The sequence below is a fragment of the Diprion similis genome, chromosome 12, assembly GCF_021155765.1.
Source record: "Diprion similis isolate iyDipSimi1 chromosome 12, iyDipSimi1.1, whole genome shotgun sequence".
NCBI lineage: Eukaryota > Metazoa > Arthropoda > Insecta > Hymenoptera > Diprionidae > Diprion > Diprion similis.
The window spans coordinates 1302937-1323697 of NC_060116.1; the positions used below are offsets into that span (position 1 = coordinate 1302937).

Consider the following 20761-nt stretch of genomic DNA (forward strand, 5'->3'; position numbering starts at 1 on the left):
TCGTATTGTTACCGTATTTTACCTTTCTTCTTTTCTTTGTTTTATCGTTTTGTGTCTCTTGTGAGTCTGTGAAACCAGAAGTCTAATTATTGTGTGTGAGACACCGATCCCGTTCTTCTAACGTAAGTGAGCTTTTGTTACCGCTCGAACCCCCGAGACGCAATTGCTTGTCTTTTGTCTTGGTGACCGTTTGGGTTGTAATTTTCCGTATCTCGGGTTTTCGTGTGGCCTATTAATTTATTTAATGACCATTTCGACGAGCCTAACTAATTACTAACATCCCTAATTTTGTTCCCGAATTTTTCTGTTAATTTTACCCCGCATGGCCCCTTCACCCCGCGTCCGCGTGGCGACGGCGTCATTCTAGTTTTTTGTGTTTTCGGGTAATTTAACCGCTATATCGTGAAGAAATATCGTTTCGATTATCGTTCTCGTTTAACTAAATATTGTATTTGATCTCGTTATCGTGTTACCGTCCATCAAAAATCGTATCTTGTATAATTGCGCAACAATCGTGTAATATTGCGCAATAGCGTCGGTTGCGGCCATCTTTGTGGCGTCGTTGTTTGAATCGTCCCCGCGCTATCTCCCGCTACCGCGTGGCGCTGAGTCCGATACATCGAAATATCGCGGTGAACCGAAGCCGCGCCACGCCACTGTGCCTTTCGAGAGCTGTCGAGTTACAAATCGAGCGCTCCCTGGGTGGTTACGCCACCGTACTTTCTTTCCGTTGTGCCGTGAGTCGCGTAACCGTACGCTCCTCTTTAATGTAGATTCAGCGCGTGCGCAAGAAGCGTATGTCTTGTATTGTTTAAAATATCGTTACCGGTCATAATTTATTGTTAAGACTTTTGTTACTATTATTTTGTAATTAGACGAGTTCTAGTTTTGTGACAGCTGACGCTGTATATCCCGTTTTCGACTCCTTTGTATTATATCGAGTTTTTCGTTACCAGCTGTCACGTTGCGTTTGTTCCGTACCTCATTCCGTTAAGCTTTCTTGTATCTTACTTATCGAAGCTTGTCTTTCAATTTTTAGTTATCGTTATTATTCTCGCGTTGTATTAAATTTAAGATTACTTGTATCTCGCTCATGGAAGATTGTTTATAGCCATTTAAGTTACTATCTTTGTTTTGTTACGAGTTTCTTTTTATCATCCGTGTATTTCGAACAGAGAAGATTGTTTTATTTTCATTACGCTATTATTTCCGTTTGCGGTATCGATTCTTTTAAATTATCCTTTCTTTGTCACTACTCTTCCTCAAGGACTGTGTACGATCTAAGTAACTTTGAGACCTACTACCGTCCCTGTTAATAAACTAACATTTCGTTACCTTTACTCTTGGGCAATTTTTATAATAGAAAAGTGTGTTGTTCGTTCACTATCCGGCCACTCCCATCCGCCAATTACTGAGCTACCGAGTCCCCTCTTCCCTCTTTGCCTTTTATCTTTCAGATTATCGTGGTACAGCGTATCTGGCGCCCAACAAATTTTCCTCCTGTTTATTTCGAAGAATTATTACTTTGCAGCCTGATTCATCGATTTAACCATTCCTCAATTTCGTGACGTATCGTAAGCCTCATTTGTCCCTATCCTTGCTGCTGACACGATCCTCAGTAGGCGTGCATGGATTGACGGGTCGCAATATATATATCGATTGTTGCGCAATTATACAAGATACGATTTTTGATGGACGGTAACACGATAACGAGATCAAATACAATATTTAGTTAAACGAGAACGATAATCGAAACGATATTTCTTCACGATATAGCGGTTAAATTACCCGAAAACACAAAAAACTAGAATGACGCCGTCGCCACGCGGACGCGGGGTGAAGGGGCCATGCGGGGTAAAATTAACAGAAAAATTCGGGAACAAAATTAGGGATGTTAGTAATTAGTTAGGCTCGTCGAAATGGTCATTAAATAAATTAATAGGCCACACGAAAACCCGAGATACGGAAAATTACAACCCAAACGGTCACCAAGACAAAAGACAAGCAATTGCGTCTCGGGGGTTCGAGCGGTAACAAAAGCTCACTTACGTTAGAAGAACGGGATCGGTGTCTCACACACAATAATTAGACTTCTGGTTTCACAGACTCACAAGAGACACAAAACGATAAAACAAAGAAAAGAAGAAAGGTAAAATACGGTAACAATACGAGAGAAAATATGGAACGGGGACGATATGCGAACACAAAGGCAGCAAGGCACAAGAGAAAAAAAACACGTCTGATCAGACTAAGTCAAGATGCAGAAGTAAGTCGTTCGGGGACTCTTCCGCGCTGCGTCGTTGTTGCAACGGCGTTGTCTGCCGAACTTCTTTGGCGGGACGTCGGTTGGCAGCACCTCCTGGGCATGACTTCTGGCAGGCCTCGCAGCACACGCAGCTTTCGCCGTGCCTAACCCCTTTAAGATGCGCGGGCGGTACTTTCAGCGGTACTGAGCCAGTAGAGGGCTCATTAATGTTCCCATGGTTGTTGGTAAACATCACATTACGGCCGTGGACATCCCTTATGAATGATCTGGCCGAATTTTAATTTCTTCGGACCAGGGCGACGAAACAGCGGAGTGGGCATGTCGTTCAAGCGAGCCGATTCGCTCGCATTTATCGGCTCCGTGGATGATGTAGTAGGCGGCAGCCTCGTAGCTCTCGGGAACGTATGCGGGGGAGGCACGGGTACTAACTGCGAGGCGTTGAGCCACCTGCCAGGATGTTTTCATCCTCGTAGATGTACCCTAGGTGTCGGATTGTCGGTAGCTGCTCTTTTCCCTCTTCTCTCTCACCGCCTTTATCGCTCAGGACAGCTCGGGATAGGTGGGAAGAAAGGGAAACAAAATCGAAAGAAATTAGTAACAGAACTTAAAATTACATGTATGACCATATCGACTGCCAATAATCCTTGCTGCCTTTTCACGATAACGGGGATATCGGAGGTCATATAACGCGGTGCAAATCGCCGTGTTACAATATATATATATATTTTGTTACCAAGTTTTTTACTTATTTTTCCCAGATAGAATAGATGATGGCTAGAGTCGAAATCTTAATACCAAACCTATATATCCTTCGACCTTGGTTCCCATCTTTGACCGAGCTGTACTTGAACGATATCAACCCAACACCGTAGATACGAGCCTCTGACTGTATACAACTACTTCAGCTGTTGGTCAGCCGTGCATTCTATCCTTGATGAAGTCCGCTCACCTCACATTACAGTAACAAGATTAAAATACAGTTTGACAATCTCCATCCTTTTTATTTTCTCAGTCATGTTCAGAGCAGTGGTTTCTTTTTTTTAATATTCATGAATTACTTTTATACCTTCACCTTAGCTATAAAGAGAGAAATTTTTTTCAAATAAGCTAATGCATGATCAAACCTTGCTCTCCATGCTTGACCGAGCTGTACTTAAACTGAGTTATGTTTTGCATTCCAAGAGCGATAGTAATCCAACACCGTAGGACCTGAGGCTTTAAACTTACGCTAATTCAGATGTTGACCTAGCAATCTATCCTTCACCGAGTCCGCCCAAAACTCATCGTAGAGTCTACGTTACAGTTACGAGCTTCGAACACAGCTTGACAACCTTCTTCGTTTTTTAAAACTTAATTCGAATTATTACTACAAGTTCAAACGCAGCTTGACATCCTCCATCGTTGTGTGTGTAATGCTGTTTGGAATAACATTTTTCTTAAATTGTAAGACCTAAATTTCATTACTACGTACAGGAAGGCTTAACGCTAAGTAAAAAAAAATGTATGTAATTTTTTATTTATTTAGTTTTTTATTGAACGCATGACTTTTACAAGATAGTGGATACGTGATGTGTAGATCATACATAAATAAATTCAAGTTGGCCATACGGTCCACCAAGGTAGCGTATGCACAATCGTGTATCCTTACTGGCTGTGGCCATCTTCTGGAACAGCTCTTCGTCTTCTTGGAGGGCTTTATTCAACCGGTTTGGAAGAAAAATGGTAAAGGAATCCTCCAAGTCTGCAACCACTTTGTCGCCGAACTTCGTTTTCACTCGACGAACACTGCTTACTCTGTACTCGTAGTATTCCTCAAGGTCTGCCAGCTTTTTCAATGGCAAGAAAGTCTCCAAGCGTGCGATTTCATTTGATTTTGTAAAGTCCATGATGATGGTTACTGCTGAGTCGTATTTCCTCAAATCTTCTTGTGAGTTGATACAGTTCGGATCTGATTTTTAGGAAATGTTTTACTTCTTCGATATTCTAGATTAAAAGTTGTTGTTGATGCTGAGTACTTTTAATAAAGAACAGCTTCAAACTGACGCTGACCTTTGCGGTTCCAACTTTTATAACACGGTTCCCCCACTTGCGTTTTGAAATTTGGTGAGGAGGGGAAAAGAATGTCACATGGTTAAAATCACTTCAGACTTTGGACTTTTGATAAGAATGACACGTGGTTCGATATCGTGAGAACGGGATGTCACGTGGTTCACCCCAGCCATTCTCAGAACTATTAATTGTCGAATGTTACGTAGTTGATATCATACTGGTCCTTGGACCACACAAGCAGTTTTCGAGAAAAGAATGTCACGTAATTGATATCGGGTTAACGAAAACAATTCTCGGAACTGTTAATTGCGGAATGTAGAGTGTCAAATATCACACCGCAAACCGTTCAAAGTTAACCGGAAAATTCCTGAGATGGGCACGTTGGGAACAGAAGGGTTCGCGTCTCCGCTACACCTCGGCCTTCGGTAGGGGGGGAATAACAGCGAGACCGATGTTAAAGCCGCGTGATTTTGACCTTCGGTCGATGAAACAGTCGGTAAAACAGCAAAATTTTGACCTTTGGCTGATAACACTGTCGGTAAAGTTGAACCTTCGGTCGATAAATAGGTAGCGCCATTTTGATTGACGGTCGGTACAGTAGACTGTGACGTCATCGCGGAGAAGGGTTTGAGTCTGGGGAAAATGTCGGTAAGTGTCGGTAACAGAAACCTGTGCGCAGAACTCTCCTTGTATTACTACTGCCTGATACTCACTACTTGTGAGCACGAAATAATGTAGTTATAAATGCGCACACGAACCTTAACGTCCAGTGTGGATTTTTTTCTTCACGTATAAAAAACAGACAGCTGCTGGAACAACGCTCAAGATGACGAAGAGACGATAGCTTCATCGAAAAAGATCTTATACACTAAATACAAGTACGTTATAGAATAATGGATCATACACTAATCTTACAATAAGTACAAAACAAGACAATAGAATTAAGCTGTGGATGAAGACTAACAATTAACACTGGAAATAGGAATTTTCTAAGTAAATCGCACTATCCTAAAGATGGTTGGCCTATATAGTTCCAACCAAAAAGAGTTTTGGTGAGAATTTCAAGTATTTCTTGTTGAGGCAAAAATCAACCATATTGAAGATGATAATAATATTTACTTTCAATAACAACGATGCTGAAAAACTGTTAAAAAATTGTTCAAACAATAAATTGTTGCTGAAATTTCTAGTAAACATTCCCTAACAAATCCCTTGATTTTTCCAAATGCGTGTGATTTTTTTAAGAATTTTTTTAATTCGTTTTTCAGAATTTTCAAAAGCTGTATTTATAAAAGTATTTGTTCAACAATCCGGATATTTCGTAGGTGTAATATATAATCATTGTTCAAAAACATATCCAAAGTTCACTACTTTTTGGAATTAAAAATTCTCAAAAGACAGAAATTAAAAAAACATAAGGAAATTCTTGAAAAATTTACATGTATTCAGAAAAATCGAGGAATTTGTCAAATATGATCGAAAATTACTTTCACTAAATACAATAGCAACAATTTATTGTTTGAACAATTTTTTAACAGTTTTTCAGCATCGTTGTTATTGGAAATAAATATTATGATCATCTTCAATATGGTTGATTTTTTTCAAATTTTTGCCTCAACAGGAAGTACTTGAAATTCTCACCAAAACTCTTTTTGGTTGGGACTATATAGGCCATACATCCTTAAATTGTATAAACGTTAGAAAGCTCAATACACGTGTATCGTGAACAATGGTTGCGTATATAAAGCGATGCTGACGGTTGTTTTGGTGCCAAATGCTAAGTTGGGCTTGGGTGTTACAATCTGTCAAGAGCGCCTACTCGCTGTCGCTGAGACGCTATACCTTTAACGTCGTCTAGACACTGTTTCGGCGTCAACTATCTACAGTTTTAGCGCTCGGCGTAGCACGCTCTCGGCGACCGTGTTTAAAGAGCGCCTACTCGCCGTCGCTGAGACGCTATACCCTACGCTATACCTTTAACGTCGTCTTGACACTGTTTCGGCGTTAACTATCTATAGTTTTAGCGCCCGGCGTAGCACGCCCTCGGTGACCGTGTTTAAGCAGTTAACGTCGTCATACGTCAATTTAAATAGTATTTATTTACGTATGTACCTTGATTCCGTCAGACACTTGTGGAAGGTTTTGTCTTGTTAACATGGTAGATTATAACGTGGGAAAAGTTTTGCCTTATCAAGATCGTATATTATATATATTGATTTATAACACGAGTCAAGTTTAAATATGACTTGTTCTTTACACATATTTTTATTTCCGTGCGAATTCACAATTAAAAGCTTAGTGGAAAGCTTTTGACTATCGTCTCTTCGTTATGCTTCATAATTGGTACAATAACTGAATAAATAAATATAAGAATATACATCATATAGAATATAGGTATATCATGGTTCAAGACTCAGCATTATACGGTGGGTATTAGTTCAGGTTAAGATATGCTTATTGAAATCAATAATATCATCACAGTTTGGATTGCATAAATTATGAGATTTACTCTCACGAAATCGTAGAATTTGTAGCAGCAGACAAATAAAACTCTGTTAATATCATTGACTGTACTAAGCTAATCGTAACCTAACATAACCCTACCGTATAACGCAGAGTATAAAGTCGTGAACAACATTATTTGAATTTTCCTATGTATTAAAAGATGATGACTTGTCAATTATAAATCTCACAAGATTCGTATCTTTACAAACCGTAAAAGTGTAACGTTCTACAGTTGCAAGCATGTATCAATTAATTTTTGATAATAAAGTCATTTACATAATATGCATTATTTTGTGTGTTGATTAATTCTAAGATAACTATGGTATTGCTTCGCACAGATACCGTGACATGGATGACTGCGAGGATGACGGAGTTGCCGATGTGATCGACCCAGAGTAAACCTCCTCTGCTGAAACGAACTATACTCGTACGCTTCAAGGGACGACCCTACTGAGATCTTGGGAAAAACAAGTTTTTTTTTCTTAAATGACTAAAAAAGGTCCAAAAAAACGAATTCCCAAAGTTTTAGATTAGGGTAGAATGTCTTCTCAAAAAAAATTGCAACCCTCTGCGATGTAAGTGTAGACGCAAGGAATCTTTCACAGCGCTGCGAAGAAAAAGTTCTGCGAAAAGTTCCCTGTGTCTATACTTTCATCGCAGAGGGTTGCAATTTTTTTTGAAAAGATATTCCTCTCTCATCTGAAACTTTGGGGATTCATTTTTTGCTTAGACTTCTTTAGTCATTTAAAAATTGAAAAACCTGTTTTCACCAAGATCTCAGTAGGGTCTTCCGTTGAAAGGGTTACAATTTATTGAGTAGCACTGTGTCGAGACGGACCTGTAGGACCAGATCTTCAAGTAGACTAATAGCGTTTTCGAGTGAACACTCCAGATTCGCTCCTAGAGCACTCTGAGAGCAGTTCCCCCACTCTTGGAAGTCTGATCGAGCGATCTCCGAGCGATCTGGCCGTCAAGTGGACTAATCGCCATTTTTCTATCTCGATCCCCATTATTTTTGTTTACAAATTAATTGATACAATAATCTCAAGACCATCGAAATTTGAATATCGAGTAATTAACCACAAGAAAACATGAGCGCACAAACAAAAAAGAAACTTCCATTTACCTTCAGGAGAGTAGTGGTAGATGACCACAATGCCGGTATTGAAACGGATGCCGGCGTGTTGTGTGAGGTTATGATAAATGGTGAGAGGATACAAAAACATCTTTTTTCATCATTATTGCAGAATTCTGTAAAATGAGAAGTTTATAAGTGTAATTGATGATTATTGAACTCATTTATTCTTGCCCATAGATAAAAAAAAACGTCTCATATGTTCCAAAAAGTTTTTGTCAAGCCCAGGGCCCTGCGACTCGTATAGGACCACCGATTCCTTATTTAGTGCATTGAAGCAGCGCGGGGTGGCGCTGCAGACGTGCATCCCCCTGCACCGTTCGACCCCCTAGCCTCCAAGTGCACCTATGCGTCATCACGCGTCCATCGGTGTACATTCCACGCTCTTGTGCAGCTGTTACGTTTGAGCAGTGCTGATTGTGTAAGAATTCTTGATGTATCGGACTGTATTGAATCTGTGGTAGTTTTGAGTGATAGAAAATTGTTGTTTGTGCAGTTTTATTCGGCCGTTTCATTACCAAATCTTACGTAAGTACAATGCATCCATCATACCGCCTGTTGAAATTTGAGGTTATCTGATATTTGGACCAAATTTTCTAACAAACTACTTTTCGATTACAGGAAAATGCCACCTGCGAAGGACATATCTGTAGGAAAGTGCATAGTTCCCGCATGCACTTCACACAGAACCAAAATCACCACGCATCGAATACCTAAAGATCCGACGAAAGCTAAAGCTTGGTTAGAGAAAATTAACAATCCAGATCTTACGGGCATAGACCCCGTTATATTAAATGAAAGTTACGTAGTTTGTAAGCATCATTTTTCGTCGGAATGTTATTTACCACTAGTGGGAAAAGCAACATTAAAACCTGATGCTGTGGCCAACCAACTTTTACCACCGAGGGAGCTTGAACAACAAGAGCTTAAAATACCACTGCAGGAAAATCCGAATATCGGGAAAGTAACCCCTTCCAATATATCGGGTTTTTTCGAGTAGTTCTGTATTGCCAGAGAACCTTGATGAAACACAGAGTTTCATCAATGATCCTTTGCTCAATGTTGTTCGGAAGTCGCCAGACACAACCAACATGAATACTATAAAACGAAAACGATCTAGTTTGCTAAGGTTTGTATCATGCCAAACACATTTGACTCCTAAAGCTAGGCATTTATATAAAAAAGCTAGCCAGTTCAAGAAAAAAGCAGACATATATAGACGTAGAAATTTATCATTTAAAGAACGTCTCGTAGCTGCAACTGAATATTCTGAAAAAAATAACATCAAGTCCCTTTTTGACAAATTAACTTCCAAACAAATAATGCTCATGAAATTACAATTACATAATGGCGATAAAAATGTAAGAGGTCGAAGATTTACAGTAGAGGAAAAGTCGCTTGCTTTGGCTTTATACAAATCCTCTGGAAGAGGTTATCGTGTTTGCAAATCAATATTCCCATTACCTTCGACACGAACTCTTTTAGAAATGTTGAGTAGGTTAGATTTATATACCGGTCTCAACCGTACTCTATTAGAATGTTTAAAAAAAACTGTTTCTACTCTAACAAACCCACAAGATAAATTGGTGACTTTGGTTTGGGATGAAATGAAATTAGAACCTAATTTGAAATACAATGTCAAAGCTGATAAGATTATTGGCTTTGAAGACTGGGGCGTTCGCAGAACCTCAGTATTTGCAGATCACGCGCTAGTTTTTATGGTTCATGGCATCAAACGCAATTGGAAAATGCCAATCAGTTTCTCATTTTGTTCAGCCCAAACCAAAAGTCCGCAATTGATTTTTCTTATCAAAGCTCATGTGCCGATGATCATTAGCCAGATGGAGATTATTCCAATTTTCGATGTGCCACATTTATTGAAATGCACTAGAAATAATCTTCCAGATAAACATCTTGAATTTCAGGCAATCGAAAATGATGGTAATCGTTATTTTGCTAATTGGGATCACTTGGAACTACTATATTATTTAGATATGTCCTTAGATACAGAGCTCCGAGGATTGTGGAAAATTTCCCAGTACCATGTCATAAGAAGAAGTATAAAAAAAATGAAGGTCAAATATGCAGAACAAGTATTCAGCAGGACGTTCGCCGCTAATTTAGCAAATGCAGCTCACCACGGTATGACTATAAAATATTTTATTCTACATCGAGTTGTTTCATCATTATTTGCAATGCTTGCGAATGATAAAAATATTCCCTGTTATCGTGCAATGTATAAACGTCTTCTAAATAAGACAAGCATTGCAAGTAGTAACTGTTATAGATTACAGTGATATTTAACAACACATTTTTTTTGTTTAGGATGCACGAGTTTGCGAGGACAGAAAATGCCACAGGAAGGAAAGGACACCAGCAAAATGTTGCTTTTTTCAATGACTTATTTGATTCGCTGAACAGAAGAACAAGTGACAAATCTCAAGGCAAGTGGCGGCGTCCGATTTCAAGATCATCTGGCCATAAACGATTTTGGATGAAGGCAAGACGTAAGCTTAAAAATATGAAATTTGTCCATAGAGCAACTTTGCTACCCTCACGACGTGTTCCTTGTCTGACGAATTGGTCGATTACTCTGACAGGCTTCATATCACTGTGGGATCGACTGTTGGTGAAGGAGCAATTAGATTACTTTTCACCGCGTAATATCAACCAAGATTGTTTGGAAAATTTCTTTGGTTCAATTCGCAGTCATGGTTGTCACAACGTGAATCCAACTTATTGGCAATTTGTTGGCACATACAAGTCCCTTCTTGTCAATAATCTGAATTCGCATCGCTCATTGAGTGCGAATTGTGACGATGATGAGGGAAGTATGCTCCTCAATTTGGCCCACATGTTGGAGAATCGTAGTAATGACAACCATGACGAACCGATAGATTGCTTAGATAATGCGCCCCTCCCGCCCGATGAAAGTAATATCCAACGACAGCTCCCACAGTCAATATTGACAAAGACTACGTGCGCTTATACAGCAGGATATGTAGCACGCAGAATTTTGAAATCTGTGCAAGCCTGTTCAGAGTGCAAATCGACCATCCTAGCAATGGAACCTTCGCCAGATTTGCACGGAGAATTAGAAAGTAGAGAGTTTGATGAAGAAGTACATGCTTTGATGTACGTTAGCGACAATTTTTTAACCTCCTTCCAAAAATTTGATAAAATCATCCATCGTTTGCTTCCATCGATTAGTTTTGGAAGAAATTTGTTTAAAAATCTCAAAGCAAAACTAGATGAAGAGGATTGTCTCGAGTGGCTTGGTTGCTCTGCTCATGCGTTGAAAGTGCAGTTAACAATTTACTTTAAACAATTTTCTATGTCTCTACACGTCCATACATTCTGTACAACTGTAAATAAAATTTAGAATGGGAAAGAAGTTAGATATACTGATAGTAGTAATAAAGTTTTCAGACAAGCACAGACATATCGTGAAAAACATTTTAAGTCAAGTTCACGGTAAAGAATACATGAGAGTTAAAAAACAATGCGTAATCTTGATACATTCACTATCTCACTTCTTTCGCCTAGTATATATTGTATGTAATTTGTATTTCTGTGATATAATTTTGTGTTCTACCTTTGACGTCATTACTTACTATTACTTGTATTTAGTTGATAACTATTGCGTAATTCGTATAGTTTTAATTTGTTTTCAAAGTGTATAATAATTTTATTTATACCTTTCGCCTAATGTTACTTGTATATATTTGATAACTATTACATAAATTGTATTTTTCTAGTTCTATATTCAATATTAAATTGAAGCGGATATATATATTTTTTTTTTTAGACTACAAACTGACCAGGGTTTTTGCCTTCTGCTTTTTGCCCTTTTTTCAATTCAATTATACTTTAATGACAATAAATTATTTATTAAAAAATTTCAAGTGATTGATTAAATTTATTTAAAGTGTTAAAGCATACAAGTGGTGTAGTCAGTTTGTCCTGAAAAAGGGTCACACTGACCATACCACTTGTATTATCAACCCATCCATTATAAATCAACTGAAATACGTTGAAGCAACGATTTGAAAGCACCGCCATTCGCGGTTTAGTACATTGAAGCAGCGCAGGGTGGCGCGCGAGTTTTGCAACAGCCGAATACACGGGAGTCACGAGTCTCCTATAAGTTGTCTGTGGTCAAGCCTGGGTGTTCAACTGCCTAAAAACATGCAAGGTGAGTTTTGGGAGAACTTTTCAAAAAACGTTTTTTTCCTTATAACGATGACAAATACATGAATGACATTCGTTTAATTTCTAGATAAAGAAAATTGCTCGGTTGAAACCACGGTCTTATATACAGGTCTGGAAACTCCATTGGAGGGGGTAGGTCGCTTATTGATGCCAGACGTGTAGTTCATGTATTGCCCACTGTGATCGCTGCGATCTAAACTCCGGCGCGATAACAATGGCACAATCTATGGGCACAATGTACGACACTGAGATTTTGAGGTTAGGTTTGAGTAGGCAGATAGATCGCAGAGACGAGTAGTGACGGGATTACAAACTACTCCAGTGCTTCCATAAGCGTCCACCCCCACCACTTGATTTTGTGACGAGAGTCCAGACCTGTATGTAAGACCGTGGTTGAAACAGTAAACACTTCTGGGGATAATCTGGCTAGTGATGTCAGTATTCAAGCATCTGGGAGCACGACTGCTATTCCGACCGCCTCACCTGTATTGCTGCCAACGTTCAATAGCTCCAACAGTACGGTAAAGTGGGGTGACCATGATACGAAAAAGATACTCGATCTGTACGCTGAAATCTTGAACCAAGTTGGACCATTCAAAAAGTTTAAAACAAAAAAAAAAAGATGTGGGAACACATTGCGCTTGAAATTTCGACAACTTTTAGTGTTTATGTAAATGGACAACAATGCGAGTCACGATTTAAGACTGTAAGGAATCGTAAAGGTTTGGCTGTCACACATAACAAGCAGTCAGGCAATGATGCAAAGGTTGTGCCGTACCAGCTGGAAATGGAAAAAATCAGAAGCATGGACGACAGTGTTCAGCCTGAAGTCCTAGTGTCTGTGGGTAACACCAGAGTGTTGAAGCAAAAAGTAAAAGAAGATTCTGAAAGAGGTGGAACTAAAAAAAAAAAACAAGATCCTATGCTTGCTATGTACATTGAATTGCAGGAAAAAAGGGGAGAAAACAAAGAGCGTCGGCATCAAAAAAAAATGAAATACTTCATGGAGTATTGTCTGAAAAAGCAAAGCGAATAACAAAACTGATATTTTATAGCGATTCAACTGATTGCACTGGTGTGGACCAAGTGCAGTTTCATCCTTTTCTGCCATACGCTTTGGAAAGAGATGAAAATATACTCAGTGCACACCAGTGTAACCATTTGAATCAGCTATTATAATATTGTGTAGCATCATCTCATTAAAATTAGTTGTTTTTACGCTTATTGTAAGCATCAGTGGGAGGAATTTGCTATACTTCCAGCTTTTTTAATTTTCCAAAAGATATCGTTTGTTATATATATTCTTTGAGTTTATTATTTATATTATTACTTTGATATTATGAAATGTTATATTACTTCTAACCTGTAAAAAGAAGTCTCATCCAAAGTATCACAAACAAATATTACTGGATAGATTATCAATTCTCACTTTACACTAAACATATCATAAAAGATCCAAGCCCAAGAAATTAAATTGCAGAAGATACAGTGATACTTGTTTGCGGTATTTTGATTTTGAACATTAAGTGCCATGGCCTTGATGAATATTCGAACAGAGCATTGTTGCAAGACAAACTTATTTGAAGTTACAACAATCAAAGCAGTGAGAGTATTTATCGGTATATTGTCACGTTGATGTTATGATACTTTGACATGTGATATTGTATCCTGTGATATTTGTGGGTGATATCTTATTATCATTCGTTCAAATGTTTGATAAGGTTAATTTTTTAGTCAATAAATATAAGCAAAGATAAGGTTTTCTAGAATATATTTTCATTGATACAGACCTCAAGATTTTCAGTAGGTGGTTGAATTTTTTTGCAGCTTAAACATTACCAGAAGTACAGTAGAATCCGGATAAAACGACTTCGCTTGTAACGGCTAACCTCTTTTAGCGACGACGATGTGAACTCAAGTTAGGTTTCATATTAATAAACTACCTTAAATTATCCAACCGTTTTGTGCGCCGTCCGGTTAGTACGACAGAGTGTCGCCGGTCTCTTGAGGGTCGTTATATCCGGATTCTACTGTATAATATTACAAATAGCGCTTCTATCTTTCCATGAATTGCCTGGCCAGCAAATTGCGTTTCAATAAACCTAAACGCCAAGCTTCATCGTTTATAATAATTTCTGCTTCAGGCTCAGGTTCAGCCACGTAACGTTCAATTCCATCCAAGAAGTCATTCCTCTCGATACATAAATTATGCAACACACAGCATGATAGTATAAATTTTAATGTCTTTGAAACACCCCACATATCTGTTCTTATCAGTTGCCTGAATCTTTGCTTCAAAAGTCCAAAAGCATTTTCGATTAAAACTCTTGTTGCACAGAACCGCCTGTTATATTCTCTTTGTTTATCTGTTAAATTTCCGTAATCCCGAATTGGCGTCATGAGATTTTCACAAAGCGGATAAGCAGAATCTCCGAGTAAATAATAATCTGGGCCCATTGATAGCACGGTAGGGCAAAGAAACGACAAAGTGAATACTCTTGCGTCATGAATTTTTCCTGGTATTCCGGTAAAGACATCAAGGAACTTCTTCTTCGCATCGCATATTCCTTGCAAAGTCAATGCCGTTGTATCGTAACGATTAACGTAGGTCGACTTGATTTTATGTGCGGGTGTACGGATGTTTATAAACGTACCATCAATGCATCCATATACTCCTGGATATCCTGCAATTTGAAATTTATATGTATTGTGAAATTCGTTCTCGATGTTGCTCTTAATTATACCTGGGTGAAAATATTCCCCACAATCTGATCGATTCTTGTCAAATCTGAAAAAATATTACAGAATCTTTTTAACCAATGTGACAGAGATGTGTTTTAAAATAATAGTCAAATATTCGCTACTTTACCTCCTCAAACTCCTCAGAACAGTCTTGTTTCTCCTGTGGGGTACGAGGGAATCTGATAACTAATAGACCCAATTCATCTGTTAAATAAGTCGTTACGCTTTCTATCATTGCGTGCGCTGTTGGCAAACTTAGCCCAAAAAGTTGCGCTACAATGCGGTAAACAGATTTGTTACCTGCAAACCTATTAATTAAAAACAATTAATCAGTCACCACAAAACAATAAAAGGAGTGACATTTGTTATCACTCACCATAAATAACATAGAATATACTCTTCGGCAGTTTTTACCCGCACACGACCGAAAGGTGGTCCTTTGGGGTAATGTACGCTTTGTTCGAATAAAGCTATCAAATAATTGCAAGTTTCTCGCGAGACTCTGAAATGACTTTTGAACTGTAAAAAAAGAAACAGTTGTAGTTAAAGCATTCAACTTCCATGGAATTCAATACGTCAATAAATAAAGATAATGTGAGGTTAAATCCGTACTTGGATATCGTTATAGTGGCCAACAACGTCACGGATATAATTTTGAATGCGCGCAACTTTGTGTTTTTTGTTGGCGATATTCCGCAATAATAAAATATCATCCTCATCATCGAAATTCTCTGACGAAAACAACTCTTCGATTATTTTTACTTCATCAACCGGCTCTGTCATATTTGTTTTGCTCGAAACGCTCTGACCCCTGGTTTCCGAGCGGATTTTTCATCATAGGCCAATCAGAATTCAATATTTCAACCGTCACTCGAACATGCAGTCACTACCACTCCACCTAGTCGGTTTTCACTCGAACACACAACTCGCTCCCGGAGTGCTCTGAGAGTGTTCACTCGAAAACGCTATAATATAACGGCTCTCCATCGTGTGTGAGCACGATTTGAAAAAAATTCATTTCTACAATTCAAGTGGCAAAAAATATGTTTGATCCGTGACAAATCGAAAGAGATTTTTTCTAAGCTTCGACGCGTAAAAGTTTGACCATCATCCAAAATTGAATTTCATAGGTCTGCGTTGTTAGTTTGAATGTAATCTGTTTACACGTATGGGCTGTCGTGCAAGATTTCATGTTAGTGATTTCGCACCAGAGACAATCAATAATCACGCGTAATTCTCTCTAAATTAGAGCATAATGAAGCTTTTCAGCCAGTATCTAGTTAGTAGTAACTAAACAGTTAGTTGAAATTCGTATGTTTCTATGTGAAAGGAATACACATCTCTTAGAATTCTCAAAATCTTCTTCGTTTAAGCTTTGACTGTCATCGATTCAGTTGACGTGCTACTTGCTGACTTAGTCTTGGTTGTGGTGGTCATTTTTAATATGACATTCAAGTAATGCGATTTCATACCACAGAATTTTTCAAGTTAACGTAGCACCACTCACTCCTCGAACCTGCCAGCCAGCAAAAGATGGGTGCACATTAGGGTGGTCCTTGATAAGGTCATTGGTAAATTTTGTGGCCCCTGTAGACTGATATTGTGTATCCAAATGAATAACAAAAAATGTAGCTTGAAGGTCGGGCTCGGTTCCTCTTGCAGTATTGCTCCTGAAAATCTGAAACTTGGCAAAATTCTTACCTACGGTAGTAGGTATCCCATATAAATTTCAAGATTTTCAATGACATTATTTTCTGAGCTGTAGTTCCGAAAACTATATTAAAATTGTTATTTTTGGAGTTACAATACGATTGAGTAGTAACAAAAAAATGTTAAAAATCTGTGAAATTTACACTACTATATATGTAAGAATTTCGTTAGGTTTTAGATTCTTCGGAGCCATACTGCGAGAGGAACAAAACATTTTCCGTCGAGTCCCAAGATTAGTATGTTATTCAAATCAGAAAAATTTCCACACCAGCGTCCGATGCTCAGCATTTTATACTTGAATTGAAATTGACCGCCACGTTGAGAAGTGGGAGTAAATAATTTGCCTTAAGACTCGTCGGTGAGGCTCGTAAACTGGATACGGAAAAATACATTAATGTCTTATGGCTGCTTCCACTCTACCATATCCTCTTTAGGTCATCCCTCGCTACGGTTGACAGTGGTGGTTATAGTCTAAGAGCCCGTGAACCCCAGACCTTCGTTATTTTATAAAAGCTGAAAGTTTGTCAGGGCGTGCTCCCAACACAGGTAAGAACGGTGGACCATTATGAAGTTTGGGTTACCGTGGCTTTGGCAGGTAAACGGTACTAAAGGTGTGTAAAATACCGATCTAAATTCATCAAATAATAAAGTGTGATTTTTTGGTATTACCTTCAGAAGATTATTAAAAATCACGTCATTCATTGCCAGACACTTAACATAGTGGCAACCCCTTGCCAGACACCCTTAATGTTCATGAAATTATAATTCTACTTACGTTATAGTATAAAAGCTGATTTTTATATATAATACTTGGGTAATAATTAGATGATGTTTCCTCATTAGCCAGACATTTTTGATAGTTCCAACCCCTTGCCAGACAAACATGTAGGGTCGCTGTAAGAGCGAGCACGAGCAGTATAATGGGTGGATGCGAGTGAGATGGCGAGTTAGGTCTATCGCGATCCCTCACTGCGCAGTTGTTATTTCTACTGCGCATGTATTGTTTAGTACTTAGTACATGTTTACATCAGCTAAAATAATCTAATATGCTATCTTTAAGTATTATTAATTTAATATTCATTATTAATTAACAATATGAAATATTTCGAATATATACAGACTATAAAGTATATTCAACATTATTAGTGTATGATACGTACATTATATATTTACAATTTGTTTATGTGATTTTTGAAATGAAAGCGATTTCGTATTAAAAAACAAGTCATGGGTGATACGTTAATGTGTGTTATTTGTAACAAAAGTAATGGCAAAATAATATTATTTTCTGACGAGACATTGAAAAAAAAATGTCTGGCTAATGAGGAAACATCATCTAATTATTACCCAAGTATTATATATAAAAATCAGCTTTTATACTATAACGTAAGTAGAATTATAATTTCATGAACATTAAGGGTGTCTGGCAAGGGGTTGCCACTATGTTAAGTGTCTGGCAATGAATGACGTGATTTTTAATAATCTTCTGAAGGTAATACCAAAAAATCACACTTTATTATTTGATGAATTTAGATCGGTATTTTACACACCTTCAGTACCGTTTACCTGCCAAAGCCACAGTAACCCAAACTTCATAATCGTCCACCATTCTCACCTGTGTTGGGAGCATGCCCTGACAAACTTTTAGCTTTTATAAAATAACAAAGGTCTGGGGTTCACGGGCTCTTGCTCTATTACGCTCGGCAACGACGGCACGGGCGCACACAATCACACACAGATTCTCTCTCTCTCGCACTCACGCAACTAGTGCGCGACCGGGAAGCGGCAGGGCCGCGACACTCAGCACACTTAAGAACTATGCCTTATCGTAAAAGTGACAGAAAACCACAGAAAGGCTGACCGGAGTGTTTCATAATAAGCTAAACAAATGAAATATAATAGAAAAATAGAATTTACTTCGGCTCAGCCGCCACAAGGCTCGCGGGCTCTTGATCAAAAGTGGCAACTATGCAGCACCAACGGCACACTCGAAGTCAGTTACTAGTGTTACAAGGCAGGTATACTCAATTAACAGCGACTAGACAAAGCAGTACAACGTATTTACTACGAACTCTACGCCGCATGGTCATGCCGCCGCGCACCATCTCCCTCTAAGAAAGTACCGCTGTACTAACGTGAGAACCCCGGCGCCAGACCGACACTACACCCCGATCTACCAACCGTCGCCTAAGACGACCCGCTGTATTTTCGTATTAAACAATGCTCGTCTTGTGATCACGGATATATAAACCAGCGCATTTCTGAACGATACGGGAGAAGTTTGATAGTCCCCCCCCCCCCCCCACCCCCACCGCCGCCCGTTTCACCGGGAGCCCCGCAGCGAAAACCTGGAGACGACTCGAGAGGATCCAGCTGCAGTCCACCATTCCAGACGACCACTAGCGCACCTCCGCCAACCAAGAGGGACTCGAAGACGGTCGGGCCTGCCCTCCTAGAGAAGGGAGACCAACTGAGATGGAACCATCCGACTCCTCATCTCCCAGCCCCCCTCCTATAGCATATTTTCCACCAATAATTTTCACAAATTTCTCATATCAAAATCACCAGATTAAAATAGTTAAGTTAGTGTACAGTATGCATGTCTGTGTGAAAATTGAATTGAGATATCTTTTGTTAATATTTTATCGTTATAAATGACGAGATTGAGAATCGCCGGAACACCGTCAAGGCAGTCGGAGTAATGCTGACCGAATGCATTTGAGCACCAAGAGATAGCCCTCATACCTTATTGCCTAAAAAACTGACTATCACCTAATTTCAACTCTTCCCTATTCTTTACTCATTCTAATTATTTATAATAGCGAATAGATATCTTTCTGATATTCCATTTTAGGGCTGTACGATTTAACCGGTTTAACCGGCCAAGACGGTTAACCTGGTTAATTAGCTGATGGTTTAACCGGCCAACCAGCCAAGACGGTTAACCGGTTAACCGGCCAAAACGGCCAACCCGGTAAATCAGCTAATGGTTTAACCGGTTAAACGGCTAACCGGTTAATAGTTAAGCGTTCAACTGGTTATTGGTTGAATCGGTTAAATAAGTAATTCGTTCAAAAATTAATTAATCAATCATTTCAATCATCGGAAAAAAATGTTTCCACATTTTTTAATAAATAAGTGCAAATTAGTCTATAAATAATCGTGTTGTAGCTTCGATCAAAAGCTCAATTTATTTATCATTTAATGGTGTATAAAAAATATTTCGAGTTTTTTTTGCCGTGGTGGTGATAGTTTACAAATTATTCGCACCGCAATGATAAGTAACCAAAAAAAAAATGGCAAGCTCGAAGACATGATATTATTCAATATTATGTAAAAAGTAGGAAAAAAATATTTTCATCAAAAAGTAATGCATGGTTGTTTTCGTTTTTTTCTGGTAATATCTAAAAAATATAGTACAGATGCTCATTTGTTTATAACAGATTGTTTATTAAATAAACAATTGAGAAATTAACAAAACAATTTTTTTTTTTGTCAGAATATGATAGAGCACTGAAAATAATGATTCTTGAAGAAAAAACAATTCCTTAATATTAATTTTTAGTATTGAAAAAGAATTGTAAATTAAAAAATATGTTTTCAAATTGAAGGGAATCTATTTTGAGAGACGATTTTTTCCTAAAAATCACTGTTTTTATCGACGATTTAGTTGTCGAAAACAAATTTCTGATAACGTTATAAACAATGCATTTCTATATAACAAATTTTTAAACAATCAGAGTAAAAAAATTTTCAATTATTTCAATACAATTTTCAGTGATTAGAAATTGAAACAATCGAAACATTGAAAAAAGTTTTTTTGGCAGCTCTAATCGATTCTATAACATTGTCATTCTTTAAATTCTGGATTGCAACATGAAAAATCGAAATTGAGAAAGACACTCCAAATCTTTTTTATACACCATTAAATGATAAATAAATTGAGCTTTTGATCGAAGCTACAACACGATTATTTGTAGACTAATTTGCACTTACTTATTAAAAAATATGGAAACATTTTTTTCCGATGGTTGAAATGATTGACTAATTAATTTTTGAACGAAATACTTATTTAACCGATTCAACCAATAACCAGTTGAACGCTTAACTATTAACCGGTTAGTCGTTTAACCGGTTGAACC

General features: G+C 38.1%; 2 protein-coding genes across 2 annotated transcripts in view; both read right to left on the reverse strand.

Annotated features, from left to right (window-relative positions):
- The window catches only part of LOC124413421 (dipeptidase 1-like), a 1027592-nt gene that overhangs the window by 879069 nt on the left and 127762 nt on the right, over positions 1–20761 (reverse strand). The gene's annotated exons all lie outside the window — the stretch shown is intronic.
- On the reverse strand, positions 14208–15878 carry LOC124413422 (putative nuclease HARBI1). Its single transcript, XM_046893983.1, has 4 exons — positions 15522–15878; positions 15286–15428; positions 15037–15217; positions 14208–14858 (listed from the first exon to the last, which is right to left on the reverse strand). The coding sequence occupies exons 1-4, from the start codon at positions 15690–15692 to the stop codon at positions 14223–14225; spliced, it is 1131 nt and encodes a 376-aa protein (XP_046749939.1). The 5' UTR covers positions 15693–15878; the 3' UTR covers positions 14208–14222.

Bases quoted from the DNA above. Each gene is read 5' to 3' on its own strand.
- LOC124413422 (XM_046893983.1), bottom strand. From the start codon at position 15,692: ATGACAGAGCCGGTTGATGAAGTAAAAATAATCGAAGAGTTGTTTTCG. The intron at 15,429-15,521 runs GTACGGATTTAA...CTTTTTTTACAG, and splicing joins GCCACTATAACGATATCCAA to TTCAAAAGTCATTTCAGAGT. The intron at 14,859-15,036 runs GTAAAGTAGCGA...TATAAATTTCAA, and splicing joins GTTCTGAGGAGTTTGAGGAG to ATTGCAGGATATCCAGGAGT.